This window comes from Helobdella robusta (assembly GCF_000326865.2).
Source record: "Helobdella robusta unplaced genomic scaffold HELROscaffold_17, whole genome shotgun sequence".
Taxonomy (NCBI): domain Eukaryota; kingdom Metazoa; phylum Annelida; class Clitellata; order Rhynchobdellida; family Glossiphoniidae; genus Helobdella; species Helobdella robusta.
In genome coordinates this window covers 1,646,045-1,662,771 of record NW_008703942.1, presented here as the reverse complement: position 1 = coordinate 1,662,771, position 16,727 = coordinate 1,646,045, and the positions used below count along the sequence as shown (strand labels likewise).

General features: G+C 30.1%; 2 protein-coding genes across 2 annotated transcripts; both read left to right on the top strand.

The window, feature by feature from the left end:
• Positions 1-568: 568 nt before the first annotated feature.
• HELRODRAFT_185441 (hypothetical protein) lies at positions 569-8,851 on the top strand. The gene is made up of 15 exons (XM_009015982.1): positions 569-846; positions 1,751-1,827; positions 1,950-2,111; positions 2,465-2,534; positions 3,143-3,308; positions 3,736-3,805; positions 4,046-4,201; positions 4,363-4,419; positions 4,567-4,692; positions 5,915-6,039; positions 6,171-6,222; positions 6,758-6,828; positions 7,118-7,285; positions 7,525-7,633; positions 8,030-8,851. The coding sequence occupies exons 1-15, from the start codon at positions 645-647 to the stop codon at positions 8,204-8,206; spliced, it is 1,788 nt and encodes a 595-aa protein (XP_009014230.1). The 5' UTR covers positions 569-644; the 3' UTR covers positions 8,207-8,851.
• A 1,356-nt stretch (positions 8,852-10,207) lies between these two features.
• HELRODRAFT_170162 (hypothetical protein) lies at positions 10,208-16,298 on the top strand (the record flags this gene model as incomplete). Its single annotated transcript, XM_009015981.1, has 13 exons — positions 10,208-10,348; positions 11,140-11,326; positions 11,427-11,548; positions 11,708-11,821; positions 11,888-11,969; positions 12,942-13,128; positions 13,738-13,841; positions 14,023-14,099; positions 14,154-14,260; positions 14,327-14,409; positions 14,516-14,622; positions 15,530-15,658; positions 16,239-16,298. The coding sequence occupies 13 exons, from the start codon at positions 10,208-10,210 to the stop codon at positions 16,296-16,298; spliced, it is 1,500 nt and encodes a 499-aa protein (XP_009014229.1).
• Between the last annotated feature and the right edge of the window lie 429 nt (positions 16,299-16,727).

Below are 16,727 nucleotides of genomic sequence, written 5' to 3'. Positions count from 1 at the left end.
AGGGGCACTAAAAACCTGCTGATTACATTTTAAATTACTTATGCATGTAATTAACACGTACAAAAACCAAAACCTATACTCATACTATACATATACGTATAATTTTCTTCAAATATATAGTGTATTGTATAAATACTACTGATGTATGCCACATCTCATTACAACATAATATGGTATTATAGTGATGTAGTCGTGTGGATAATTAACAATTTCCAACAATAAAGAAGTTACAAGAATCTTTCAAATGTAGGATCAAGAATCATCCTTTTCATCTTCTCCCTATCACAGCTTATCAACATTTAGACCATGATGTATCATATACATATACACCATATATCCATGGTTTAGACAATATGCTTCGACCTAGATTTAGACTCATTAGTGTGGAAAAATTTTTAAGTGCTTTTTATTCAATATTTATTTATTATCAATAACGAAATGTATTTCAGTAATATTTTTTATACAATTTGTAGCCCTAAGAGCATAGAAAAATAAATGAACCACTATTATGGTTTCATCAGCAGCATAGAACGCAATGTTTTAAATGTTCACCCTTAAATTCCTCTTATTATCGTTCAATTGCACGATTTTATTTTAATGTGTTTTTTATTGTAGTTTTGTGTTACTTCTTAAAAGATCATAAAATGTCTTGGTTGTTTGGATTAAATAAAGGTAGCACACCTGATTTTTCGCAGTTTGCTCTTCCTCCACCCCCAAGTGGGGGTGACGAGGGAGGAAAAGACAAGGGCGACAAGGGTAGCCAAGGACATGTCTCTGAATCTTACCGGTTTGATTCTGCCGCCTTAGAAAGGGCCGCAAAAGCCGCAAAAGAATTGGAAAGATCACGTATGTTTAATTTCTCTTGTTGATCTTGCCGGCTTTTTTTAGTTTTTATTTAATTAATTTAAAAAAACTACAGTATGTGTACTTTTGTAGTTTGTTATGTAGTAAAGTAAATTGTTTAAAAAAATCAGGCTTTTTTTTAAAGTCATAAAATGATGTGAAGTAATTTTTTAACTTAATTTTATTGATGTCCTAACAGTAACTTACTTAATTGAATTTCATATTAACAAAAACATTTGAAGATAAGAATTAGAAAAGTAACCAAACAAAATAAAATTGATGAATAAAAATAAAATAACTTATCAATTTAGCAAATGGTGTAAAACTGTAATTTATAAGTATTGAGCATAAAAAATTATTTTATCTCATTTTGTCTTATTTATCTCATTTTATTGTTAAGTTATAACACAAGTATTTTTATGTAACAGTTACTGCATATCACTTTGTTTCTTATGCTCAATAGTCAATACTTATGCTTTTTACACCATTTGCTAAATTTTAAATTTAAGGTCACTTCATTTACAACTTATCATCAGTCACCAAGCTTTAGTTAAGTTAAACTCTTAAATTGTTTTTTTATGGCACACACTCATGCGTCAACTAAAACTTCGGTTTAAGACTAAGAAATATTTAAAATCTAAGTATAATTATAATACTATATGAATGCTGCTATCAAATTGTTACTTTTGTCTGAGATATGTTCTCACATTTTTGCCAGTTTGCAACTTCCATAGTTTCCCTTCCTACCATTTATGTCAGCCTGACAGTAATAAACTTTTACTGTTGGCTTCATTTTATCTTACTGTTAATGTTACTCAGACTAAACTATGGAACATCTGTTTGAGTGATGAACAGCTGAAATTGAAATGTGACTGATTTTGTTATTTTAATTTAATTTTTATTGAAGCTTATGCCAAAGATGCTTTAGAACTGACTAAAAAACAAGAAGATGTAAAAATATTAGAAAATCAAATATCTATAAAAGTTAGTTGATCAAAATTTATATATCATACTATTTTTCTTATACAATTGATTTAAATTGATTACTTTACATTTTATTAAATGTGTAAAGAAACTCACAAAGAAACATACAAATACTCTACTAGCAATATGAAGTGGAAGTTGAAAGAATGAAAAGTGAGCAGATCAAAATGGCCAATGAGGAAAGGAGAAAGACTTTGGTGGAAGAAACGAAACAGAACCAAAAAAGAGCGGAGTACCAGGACCAGCTAGCTCGCAAAAGATACGATGACCAACTCATCCAGCAGGTATTTATTATTTTTACCCATTAAAGGTTTTTCAATTTGTAACATGTAAATGTTTTTTATCTTCCGAAAACCATCAAGGTCCCATCATAATTTTAAGGTTTCTTTTAACTCTTTTATTAATAGCAATTCTGAAGATCATGCTATACAATTCTCCCTTCGTATTTATTTGATGAATATCGATTGGGCTAATTATTCAATTTTCCTGCAATAATCACTGGACTTTTAACATTTTTCAAAAATTGCAAAACTCTTTTTTATATTTAATGATGTTTGTTACCTTTTTATTATTTATAATGTGTTTCTTATATACTTAATTGAGTTACATGAAAAATAATATTTATTTCATTGGTTAGGCAAAAATGCAAGAAGAAAATCTGAGGAAGCAAGAAGAATCAGTAGCTAAGCAGGAGGCTATGCGAAGAAGTTTGTAGTCTCAAGATTTTAAATAATTGCTTCAAATTTTGCCAGTCAGTTTTTGAATAATATATGATAGGACAGAATATATTTAAAATCTTTTGTTATGTTATGATATGATATGCTTATTTAGGTGTGTGTTATGTATATAACATCTTGTTTGAATTTCTTTTAATGTGATAGATTTTGATTCAAATAATTTAATTCTAATAATAATTTTGACATTTTCACAGGGCTATAAACACTCTTCATTGTCACCTTTACTGTTATTTTTATACAAAATGTTCAAATTTGTGATCTGTATGTGTGGAAGTCTCATTTATGTTTGTAGTATGTCATCACATAAATAATAAAATCTTTTGTCGTGTCAGTAAATTTATAAATTAAGTAATAGATTTTTTAGACTTAACATTTTTTGTTTTCCAATTATGTGAGATATAACCCATTTTTAGAGCGTTGTGTTATTTCATTTGCGTGCTAACCTGATGACGACTTAACGTGAATTCTAGTCATGAATATAACTCATGCTACTTTACAACCATGAACAACTTCTTCAGCCTATTTATAACTCAATTACTTTAAATACCAATGAGTTGAATGATTATAATATTGTAAAGAAACTGTGGAGCACGAGATGGAGCTACGACAACAAACCGAAATGAAGAGAGTTGAAGCAGAGATGAGAGCAAAAGCATTGGCAGAAAGGGAGAACAAAGATATTCATTTAGAACAAATTCGAGTTAAAGCTGCTGAGAGAAGGAAAACAATAATAGAATCAATCCAGTTAGTTGCTTCGTACTTGGTTGTTTCAATGTTTCCCTGCATGGGTTGGTAGTTTTAGTATTATTTCCTATTTGCTAATTTTAATTCAAATTCAAATCACATGAAAACTTTTTTGCAAAGGTTTTTAATTCCTTTTGCTGGTATTTGTGAATATAGCTGGGATTCAAATTTCAAATAGTACTCTCTAAAAAACAATTTTAAGACATTCACCATCCCAACTCTTTCTTTTCATAAGTCCAATTTCAGATTTAATTTGTTACTTGAAGTTTAAATTTTAAACTATTGCTCGTTTTATATTATATATAATTTAACTTGGCATTGTTACAAACACTTTCACTATTTGGTATTTAAACTTTGATTTTATGTGGTTGGTGTGAATAGTTTTTAATAACTATTCTTATAGCCCACTCATTTCATGACACCACAGGACGGCAGGAAATGTGTTGGGTGCTGGGTTTCAAACATTCATTTCAGATAAGGACAAAATAATAGCCACGGTTAGTTGCAACAACAATTACTTCAATATAATTATTTGCTACTAAAATTGAAGAAATATTTATTGAAGAAATGCTCATAGGCCATCATTTAATTTGATCCATCTTTGTTTTAATAATAACGATGCTGCTTATTTTTTTGTTTCAAGATTTTAATTCATCATTTTCAAAGTGTTCTGTTGAATACTGCATGTAGTAGTTTACAATCGTGTTCATTTAAAATTATGGACACAATTATGGCAGATAGCCGGTTTATCAGCTTTGGCAGTGGGCGTGTATGCTGCCAAGTTTGGTACAGGTGTAGCAGCTCGCTACGTTGAAAACAGATTAGGAAAACCCAGTCTTATCAGGGAAACATCCAGACTGACATTTGTTGATGCTGTCAAACATCCAATAGAGGTTGTATTCTTCATTTTTTTCATAATGGGATTGCTTTGATACATGACTTCTCTTATATCTAATCTGGTCTGATGTTTTTCTCTGATTTGATGGTAATTTTTACCAATCTGATGTTTAATTTTGCTTTCAGTGTACATTTAATTTTAATTTGCCCTAAACAGACATTCAAAAGAATCTCATTAAAAGCTGAAGATGCTCTTAAGGGAATTGTTTTGAAGGCTCGTATTTTTGCTTAATTCAATCTTTGCAAAATTATATTTGATAACATTATATATTATGATAATTGGCCGGATGTATCTGTAAGCTAATATTCATACGATCTATTTATTTATTTATGATGGTTCATAATCATTATAACACAACAGCCATCATTAGAAGAACGCTTGAGAGATATTGCCATAGCAACACGGCACACCAAGACCAACCAAGGTTTCTACAGAAATATTTTGTTCTATGGACCTCCGGGCACTGGTAAAACTATGTTTGCCAAAGTAAACTATTTTGTTTTATTTTTTTCAAGTCGTTGATTAAGTATAAAATTATCAACAAAAATAGTTTAAACAGAACCCATCAATAACTATAAAGATGTCATGTGAGTTTAGATCAGGGTAGATGAATTAGTTTGGCTTATGTTTTCAATCAACAACCGTTTCATAATTTCTTTATTATTACTAGTTACAATATCACTTGTAATGTTGCGTGAAATTTCTTACAAATTTAAAAAAATACATATTTCATTATCAGTGGCGGAAACACTGACGGGGGGCCAAAATTTGCAAAATGTTAAAATTTGACGGGGAACCTAAAAATTAACCAAATGTTCGCTAGTGCGGTCAAAATTAGACTGGCGACACTTTTTTTTATGATTATCACACCAATTTTTGATTGATCTTGTACTTCAAAACGGTTGTCTAAAAACCGACTTTTACTGACTTTTAGCCCCGCCTTCTTCCCCAGATCGTCCACTGAATATAACTGAATTAAGAAAGGACTAGGACTAACCTCTTTAGCCAAGTTTTTCATACTCCTATCTGCAAACGTCAAAAAAATTATCCATTTATTTAACGATTTATCGAAATTATAAATTTATTTCTCATTATTAGTTAAACTTTATAGATTTAGGAATTTAGTTCAAATTTTTGAAAATTATTCAACGATTATCAACAATATCAGTTTTAGTAGTTGTTAGAAAAATTAAACAACGATTTCATTGAAATTAGGTTTGATTCGATTTGTTCATTAAATTATTTTTGCATAATTAACTCAAATCTTATTAATTGTTTGAACTTATAGTTCACAATGAAAAATTGTTTTTTTCGAAGTTATTGTAGAGAGATGACTTTTAATTACAAAAACAAAGCAGAAACAGATAGATTTTTATTTAAATAATTCTTCTGTATGTACGTTTTTTAAACTTTAAATTTTATTATTTGAATTCTAGCTTAATTAATTCAAATTAATTACTTTAATTAATAGTTAATTATTAATTAATTAGTGAACTACTGCTACGACTATTAAAACTACTACTACAACTGTTACTACTACTAATACTACTACCACTACTATTACTACTGCTACTATAACTACTATAATGGCTCTTTGTAATTAAATATCGTTATTTATCGTTTATGTTGCATACATATTGTTAAATACATGCAATGCGTATATATCTTTTATATATAAATGATATGCAGAAACATTTGTCATTTGCAGAGCCTGGCAAAGCATTCTGGGATGGACTACGCCATAATGACGGGTGGTGATGTTGCTCCAATGGGTCGGGATGGCGTGACGGCCATGCACCGGGTCTTTGAGTGGGCCGGTAGCAGCAGGAGAGGGTTTGTGCTTTCTTCTTTGTTATTTTCTCTTTTCCGCATTTTTCGTTAGGGATGAGTTTTATGATCATGTTTCATTTTAGTGAAATTTTTTTTATTGATAATTTAAAGTTGACTTATTCATTTGAAAACAGTGTCTTGTTGTTTGTTGACGAGGCTGATGCTTTCTTGAGGAAGCGAAGTCAGGTGAGATGAAATCTTTTAGTTAGAACCTTTCTAGTTTTCATTGGCCTTTTTGAATTCATGATATGAAATCTTAGTAACATTAAATGCAATGGAAATCATTTGTTGGTCAATTTAAAAAAAAAGAATAGTTTAATTTGATAATTTGTGAATTTTTAAGATAATCTCTAGACAATCAAGTATATGACTAGATTACTTGAGAGCTAAAATTTTTGTAAAGTTATGTGGACGATAATTTATTTTTTCATATGTTGAATTCTTATCATGTTTTAACATTGAACTGCTGAGGGTACTGTAAAGAAATCTATTATGAAAATAAATAAAATATATATATATATATATATATATATATATATATATATATATATATATATATGTATGTGTGTGTGTGTATGTGTGTGTGTGTGTGTGTGTGTGGTGTATGTATGTGTACCTACCTGAATGAATTCGTCTGAATTATATAATAATAATAATTTTTATTCTGATGAAATATAATAATTTTCTTTCTGTATTGCATAATTAATTTTTATATGATCAGGAGAAGATCAGTGAGGACTTGCGGGCCACGTTGAATGCCTTCCTGTACCGGACTGGTGAACAATCAAACAAGTTTGTTCCATACCCCTTCACGATTTACGTTGTTGTTCATATCTGGTGCTCATCATCATGAGCGCTCTGCTGTGTGCTTGCTTATTATTTATTTTCAATTAATATCGAATTAACTTATGTAAAACGGCAACCCCCGATCTCGGGGAAAATGTCGTATAAACGTGTGTTGTTGTTGTTGTAACTTATGTAAAACCTTGTTGTAATAGATTGATTGTGGTTATAGAATCGTTGGACTCGATCAATAGCAAATTTGCATGTGATTATTTGATGTTAATACTTTACTTGAAAGGTTCATGTTGGTGCTGGCCAGTAACCAACCAGAGCAGTTTGATTGGGCAATCAACGATCGAATTGATGAAATGGTCGAATTCGACAAGCCGTCATTAGAAGAGAGAGAGAGAATGGTGCGGTTGTATTTTGATAAGTTTGTTCTGCAACCTGCTGCTGAAGGCAAAAAGTAACTTCTCTGCTACTTCATTGATACCATCTGAATATTATTTATTCCTTCTATAAATATTATTGCAGTTGTTGATGCTTCTCCTTGATTTATATTTAAATTGTTTAAATGTTGTTCATATTAAATTGAGTGATGAAATTTTTAAACGGTGGACGAATTTTTAATTAGCTAGATAGGAATGTACCACGTGTTACCAAAATGTTATTAAACTTAATCAATAATTTGTTTTTTATAAACAGGCGGCTGAAAGTTGCTCTATTTGACTATGGTGCAAAATGTTCGGAAATTGCCAAGAATACCGAAGGATTGTCTGGTAGAGAAATATCAAAACTTGGTGTTGCCTGGCAGGTTTGTTTGCTGCGTTAATTTGAATTTATATCCTATTTCGTATGTAATTTTGAAAACTTAAACTTTATTGCAAACTTTGTTTCGTTTTAGTTCTGTCATATATGAGTCTTAAATCGAGTAGCTTGTTGTTTGCATGAAATATTGTTATTTTAAAATTTATCTTTTATTTTATAACGGCAACTTATATATTTTCAGTTATACTTCTGTTACTGAAATGAAATAGATAAGCAGATAGGCTTATTAAATGAATGTATTTGTTTCAAAGCTCAAACTATCTATTAGCAATAATTTATTTTAATCCTCAGTAATGCATTTACGCTCAATAAAATTATCTTTTTTTTCATCTGTGCTTAAATGTTAATTTTGTTTCTGACTTTTTCTAATTTGCTCGTACAGGCTGCAGCATACGCATCAGATGACGGCGTACTGACAGAGAAGATGATTGACAGCAAAGTGAATGACTCTATTATTGCCCACAGAAAGAAGGTAGTGTGGCAGAAAGAGCAAGAAAAAATTGAAGAAGAACAAGCACCCATCAAATCTGCCAAGGACTCGGCGGCTTTCCCGTTTTAATGCTGATAAAATATTAACTGCCTGTTGTATTATAATTGTAATTATGTTCTTGATATTGTTGTTTGTAAGTGGCGTTAATACCTCTTCTTTATTGACGACTCATGTTTCAGTACTTCATCGTTATTCTGTCGAATGATTTGTTGTCGTGAAAACTTACTTGTTATTCTCTATTATTACCGTTTCTACCTTAATTAATTATTTTCTCCAGTTATGATGCTACTGCACTCCACGTCATGCCACTAATTTTATACCCGTCAATTTGATTCATGATCTTTTTAGTTTATTCTACCATTCCCAACATTTATTTGTATTATGTCTAATTAGGCAATTCCTCGTCAAATTTTTTATTTTGATCTTTTCTGGTTTTTCTATGTAATGGTACAGGCTCCCACTCACACACAGAGGTATCTGTTTATATAGACATGTACATATAGAATCTAATTTAGAATCTAATAGAATCATTTTGGCGCTTGCTAGTTGATGATTTCTGCTCGAAATTCTGTTCATCTTATACTTACGGCCTCACAGTTTTGAAGAAAGGGACTAATGTATTTATGTACCTATGTAATTATTTGTGAATCATGTTCACCTGGTTTGTTAAAAATAAAACAACTGAAAATAAAATACAGAAATTTGAAAAATGTTCCTATTTTTATTCAATAACTACCAACAATTTTGGCCGATAGATTTTTAAAAATTTGAAACTTGGGATAAGTTAATCTACATAGGCATCTAGTGTTCATTTTCATCACCTTATTCTAATATATATGTATATATATATATCTGACACCTAATTTCCATCTAAGTTCACTTTGACAAAGTGAATATTTCCTTGTATAAACTAAATTACACTGATGATGATTCAATCGAAATCGAAATATGACCTTATTTGCAGCATGAATTCGGAAAATAAGTTAATTTTGAATTTTAATAATAAACTAAACGTTCTCCAAAAAACTTTAGTGAGAAAAATCGAAAAAACGAACTACAAACATTAACGCCAGCCAAACATTTGGTAGAATTTATAGAATATATATATATATATATATATATATATATATATATAAAGCAACATCATAAATGACCATGATGATAAACTACAAAAAGAATATATATATATATATATACATATATTATTTAATTTATATTTCACAAACTTAGACATTCAAGAATCACTACTTGAAGCTTGTAACAGCTTGTAACCAAATGTTCGAACCACCAAACTAAAGAGGGATGCAATGGCTTCATCATTGTGTGTAAGGGCTTCTTTGTGCAGATTACTATGGCTGCCAAAAATCTAACTAGTTTGTTGTTAGACATCGGTTACTAATTCACCATCAAAATCGAATTATGATTTATTATATTTATGATATCTATGTTCGAATTAAAAAGTTCTTCGTTTCCATGGCAACGTTATCTTTTTATCGATGTCAATTTACATTAAAGACTGACGAAATAAGAGATCCAATATTCTTTTTTTGTAATCAGTGGTGTTATCCGGTTTCAGTTTTTATAAGATTAATTTAAAAAGCTCCAATTTACATTTCTACTGCACATCAACATTTAAAAGTTCAAAAATTACAAAATAAAGATTAATAAATATAAATAATAAAACTAAAATATTATATAATTTGATTGTCTGCTTTGTGTTGTTGTTAAAAGTCACTTTTTCTTAAATCTTAAATACAATATATTTACGTTAAATAATGGTTTTTTTATTGAATGAGAATAATATTATTGAAGTGAAATGAACAAATCAACATAAGAATCATACCATGCCAATTCAAATACATGAAATTTTTTAATTATAAATAGAAAACATGCAATCACAGATGACATTTTTCAATGTGCTAACATAAAAAAAATTTTTGTGAAATTTGTGTAAACACTTCTTTCTAGACTGTTGGGTTTTCATAGTTTTAAGTTTTACTATCTAAAATTAAGTGCATAGGCGTTTGTTACAATTTAGTTATAAATTAACATTTAATTATTTTGATCGTTATGACACTAATAAAGCATTTAACAGTTGGCATATCAAAACTTCTGAGCAATATGCAAATGGCATGCCACCAAGAATGGGCAGCTTTTCCAAGCAACAATAATGATATATCAGTTTGGAACATGCATTGTCTTGATACTAAAGTAAATTCTTAATTCAGTTATTAATCCAAGACTTTTTTTCCATCTTTGTATTGTTCTTTCTTGATTAATCTCCTAAACAACCGCATAAATGTTTCTGCAACTCACCTCAACTAGCCATGGTGCTTTCCTTTTTTTTCATTTAATGTACTTTTTTTTCTTTTTTCTTCTCCTTACAGACACAGACACACGCACGCACATTAACACATTAGAAATCTTAACTGAACAAAATCGTGAACAATTCTGCATACATTTAATGCTCATGAACGAGACAGTTACGCATACTTAAAACATTGAATTGGTGTAATATATAGAAATTGATCTTTGAATTATATTAAAATAATAACATAAGATTGTAGGAGTGCGTGTGCGCGCTTTTTGATAGACGAGGCAATGAGCTTAATGTTGTAAAACGAGTTTTGTTCGAGTTTCTGTAAGTTTGTATAATTTTGTATAGGTCTGTAAAGTTTCTGTTCTAATGTTCATTTTCGGTTTTGTGCTTAGAAATTTGTGTATATTTTTAAAGAGCGATTGAATTATAAGTTACAAAAATTTGTATTAGTTGGTGTGAGTTTGCATCTCTTTGTTAAAGTGTGTACAAGATTGTGTAATTGTTTTTAAGTCTGCATATGACATTCATATGTTAAGATACATCAACAAATTAAATTAGATCATAAAGAACTCAGGCTGCTAGTAAAATTTATTTCACTCGAAAATAGTGCTTCAAGAATACGACAGAAAATCGATACATACATAGGCTACTACATCAATCATTCCAATTGAATAATTTTCAGGCACTTGCTCTCATTGGCCACTTCAACCAAGTAACTTGTCTGAGATTTAGTGATAGTGGTAGATTCGAAAGTTCAAACGAAGATGCTATTGATGATGGGGACACTGTTCTTGTATCTGCCGATTCCAATTATTTAATCATGTGGAAAGTGAAAGAGATAAAACAAACATTTTCATTGCCAGAAAAAGGTCATTAAGACAATTTTCAATATTCTTTCATGTTAACAAATTACTTTGAAATTATAATAATTTAATTGGATGTTAAGAATTTAGGATTCCTGTATTCCAGACAGGTCTATGAAAGGTGTTGTGATATCCCAGATTGATACTGTCAGCCACATTTCTATTAACGGAGATGTATCATTAGTTGCTGTGTGTGCAGTCAACGATGTTCTTGTTTTTTCTATCGAGGTATCTTTTAAAAGTCTAATTTTTGTCCAATTTTGGTCAAATTCTGAATATATTGATGCATTAAAGTAATTTTATGAATTTAAATAGTTGTTTAAACTTTGATAAATAATAATAACGTTATAAATGCTATATTATTGTTCTTAAATATTAACTTTGAAGTTAAGGAAACAAATAGCAAAGTTTGAAGGACATTTGCAAACCGTTAATTGTTCAGAGTTCATTCCGACGTATTCAAAAACTTTGGTCTCTATATCTGATGACAGAACATTCAAGGTGAGTTGTGAAAATGCATTTGGAACTTATTTTGAAATTATTTTTGGTCATCTCCACGCCATGCAGGTGTGGGGAGTGAATTCGATGACGTTGTTGTACTCATCTGCTATCATCTCATCATCACCTCTCACGTGCATCTGCATGCATGGTCTTCATAATCAATTCTCTATCGCTTCCAAGGATGGATTGGTATTTAATTATATCAGTGCTACAAATTTTTCAATTCTCGAATACATCTATTTGAACAATTATTTGAAAAATATAATCTCGTATACTTTAAATATTAAAAAATGTTAAATCTAGCTCGAGTACAGATGTTAAAAAATCAATCAAGAATAACAAGACAAACGCAATAAAAACTAAGAAATATTCCTGAAATGTGGTTTATAACCAAAATGTTTCTTAATGTTTTCAATTCAACACGACACACATTGTAGTTAAACATCTTATTAATTCAGTTACAAATTTTACTGGTAATCTCAACGAAACAATCTGTTAACCTATATACATAATTCAAATTATATATTTAAAGCCGATTTATGTTTGAATCATTTATTCTAGTTATGTGTGTTTGAACATCACCAGTGACGTTGCATTGTGCTTGTGCTGCTTTTTTGGGTCCAGCCGTGCAACCGCAAAAATTCACAACACATAATTCCACTTTAAATCCACTGCAAAATCATTTAATATCAGACCTGGTCTGTTAGATATGTATTGACAAATCAATGAGTTGGTAAAAAGTCGTTTTCATTGCAAATCCATTTTCTTCAAACACATTTTCTACTTGGAGCCCGGCTTGTCATCATCTGTTCCAAGTAATTTAACCAGGTTAAAGCCGGTCTCGTCTTTATCTGGGGTTTTCAACTTGTGAATTTCATTGATATATTCACATTGAATATCTTCACTCGATAAAGGTTTATGTTTACAATGTTCAATATATATTTTAGGTACGGTTCTTTGTGATAACTGATTCTGGGGAATATATTTGCATTCACAAATTAGATTTAAATAAAATCATCAATATCTCCTTACCTTTTCAAGACCCAGCAAGAAAAAGTTTGCATTTAATTAATAGTATCAAATATATCATCGATCAATTTAAAAAAATTAATCTTCTCAGTTGAAAAATGTGACAAACTGAAATATGACGAGCCTGTAGAGCCGATGGTTAGTGAACCGACCACCCTGTTCATGTACTACTGCACAATTTCTTCTTTCAAAGAATGGCAGCAGTCTTTCATACAGTCGAATGTTAATTCTGATGAGGATCATCGAAACAATCCAGAATGCGATTCTGAATTGTTAAGGTAATATTTATACTTAATAAGGTTCAAACGTTCTCTGTGTGCAATTTAAGTGTATACTTAACGTAAAACGAAAGTTATGCTAATTTATTCATATAGGACAGTGAGTAATTAGGATATGTGGTGCCATTATAAGTCTAATTGCCGAGTGAAAACCTCGGTAAAATTTACCATTCAAGTCGGCAAGTTAGCTCAATCGGTAAAAGTGCCATGTCTCGGGCAGTTACGCAATGGCCTGCTTCGAACATTGTCGGTCCGAAACTCAAAGACTATCATAAGCCATGTGTGTATGATGCGGTGCTTGCGCGTGCATGTATAATGGGTAGTACATCGTGTGGTGTGGATAGTATAGTCTTTATGGCCCGATGGTTTATATACAGGAATGATAAGTAAGCGGTTCTGCGTATGTCAGAGCTGCATGATGAAGAACAAAAAAAATAGGTTTATTGTTCTATACATGCATAAATCTGTCATAATTATCACCTATGGTTGATGATAACATCTTCAGAATATTAAATTTTTTAAACGTTAATAGTTTTTTTTTTCATTAGCTGATTGAATGATTTAAAAAAATTACTGTCATCATCATTGTATTCTCTTTATCATTGTTAGGGAATTAACGTGTGTGAAAACTTGTTTGATAATTGGTTTGGCAGACCGGCTGTTAATATTTAACGCAATGTCATTTGATTTAGTCGTCAATCTCTTTTTCGAAGGTTATTCTATGGCTTTAATTTTATTTTTTCAATAAACTTTTGTCGATAAAATTGTTTTTTTTAATAAAAATGATAAAGTTATTGTTCATTATTACACAATAAACAAACAGTTCGCACATTTTGCACATCTGAAAGTTTTCCATTATTAATTAATTTTCATGATCAGATACAATTCATTCAGACTCTGCTGGTAAAAGCTGTGGTTTGTCTTCTGTAAAAAATTTAGTTATAACGCAGTGCCCACGTGTCCAAAACAAAGTTTGTGCTTTTTGACATTATCATTTTTACTTTTTTTTAATGAAATCTTTACAGTTTTGGATTTTGGTAAGCAAATTTGTCAAGAAAGAAATTTGTATATTGTCATTTAACTTTGAATTTGATAATGGAATGGGTGACAATCGCTTGACAACAGTTTCAAGGTTAATGGGAACCTAAAATTTATTAGTTTGAAAGTCACTATCATTTCTGATCCTCCCACTCCACAGACAATCGCTAACAAGTAACTCCATACTGAAATGTCATTTAATTCCTAAAAATTCCTCAAACAGCATCGGAAACAACCATCGTTGTACGTACTTTTCATTATATATATCATATAAGCAAGCAACATCATTGTTACCAACGTTTACAAGTACATTCTTTTGAATTCAGTTTTAATTAAATGTCATTTGCAGCAGTAAATAAATTTGGAGGATTAGATAAAAAAGGTAGAATTGTAGAAAAACTTCCCTTAACATTCCATAATAATATCAAGTCATCTGGGTACAACAACAAGCAGTATGTTCGTTTTCAATCAGTGGCAGATCTAGGGAGGCCGGGGGGCCTGCCCCCTCCCTGTTGGGAGCAGTTTTTTAATTAAAGTCAGAAAACGGACCGTTTTATGCGTAAAATCAACCAAAAATTGAACGTAACGTGATAAGCAATAAGCAAAAAAAAGTCGTCAGCCACACTACCACAAATCTTGCCCCCTCTCGGGAAAATGTTGGCTTCCTTAGTGAAAATTTAAACATTTTCAAATTTTTGCCCCTCCCCCGTCAAAGATATCTAGATCCGCCACTGTCTTAAACCAATCAAAATAATTTCACTAATGAATTGAATTTTGAATTAATATAAATAAAAAAATTAGTGTAATGATTTTTGTATAAAATGTTTGCATTGAAGCCTGTCAAAAAATATTTATAAAAATAGTTGAGTTCGCGGCATGGATTAAAATAAAATAGTTATATTTTTTATGTTGCAGGATGAAGAAATTCAACGTTTTTCAGAGATCGAAATCTGAAAGTAGAAAACCTAATGAGTTAGAAATTTTTTTTCATCATAATTCGAACTACAAATCGTTTTGATGACAACAATAATTTTGACTTGTTTCTCTGAACTCTACACAATCTTGTGTCTTATTCAATCTTTTAAATGTATTTTAAATGTTTGAAACAATTTGAATTTAACCAATAACTTATTTTAGTTTATTTCACTTATGATATTCGAGTTTAAATTTTATGATAGCACTTTTAATATTTTATTTCATCGATATATGGTTGGTAGTATCAAAACTTTTATTTCTTATTTAATTTTCTTAAAACTATGAAAGTTAATTTTTCCTTGAATTAACTTTTCTCAAAAATGCTCCGTTATCTCCCGTTATATTATTTATATTCACTAACAATTAATTATCATTATTCTGTCAACAGTTAATCTTAATAAACAACATGTTTAGTGCGAAGATGAAAAGAGCAGACGTTCGGGAACCATCAACCCCTTCTTCAACTGGCAAAAAATCGACCTTGCTTATATCTCACACGAATGCAGCTGTTAACAATGTTCGCATTTTTAGTAAGTAGATAACTTTTTTTAATATTTGTTAATGTGAGTAAGAAAATTTCGATTTTAGATAAATAAATTAAAAGCGTTTTTTAAAAAGCATTTTTACTTCAATTTTGAATTTTTTATATTTAGGAGTGTTACATTGATTCACCACTTTAAATTTATCGGCTTTTATGAGTGTTCAATCAACTTAAATTATATACAAATGTGATTTAGATGATGCTTAAAAACATTATTTTTCGTGAATGATTTTAATTGTTTTTCTCCTACTAAAACCTTGGAAAAGTATTAGAAATATAAAAGTCTTACAAAATCAGCAAAAAATTAATAGATTGAAAAAATTCTAAATTAGTGGTGTTGCTATGCAGCACATTTAATTATACACTGATTTCAGAAAGTTCTAGAACATCATTTCAGTGAGAACTCTTGTTAATTTAGCATCTTAAAATATTTTTGTTTTATTAAAATTCATCCTTCATGTTATCCTGCTTAACTGTTGTTGCCTCTCATACCATGTCACATCTTTTGACGCCGACTCAATGATGATAATGATGGCAATGATGACAAAACTATCAGCCTACTTTTTACTCTATCCAGTGCGATCCTGGAAGAATAGAGGATGCATCTCCCCACTAGACAATAAAAGATAGAAATTATTGAAGACTATGTAAAATATTTTACGTCATAATTCCGTATTTTCCACATTACGTAACTAGCGAAAAATTGTCATCCATTTTAGAGTTTTAGATATCATTCTCCTACCGTAAAATTCTGAATTCGCTACTGTATCTGAATTTTTTCTACGCTGCGGCACGTTCCACTGAAGTTTTTTTTTTTTACATCGGCTATATTTTACTTTTTTCATTTGTCTATTTTGTATATCATTAACGTTCATTGCTTTATCAATATAGATTTATGTAATATATATTTATTATATAAATAGCAGTAATACTTTGCAGATAATTGTCAAGTGGGCGTTTGTAGTGATGCTAGTGGAACTATTACATTTTTCAAATATATCAAAGGTAACGCATTGATTATTGAGAAATCTATTCCTGGTAAGTT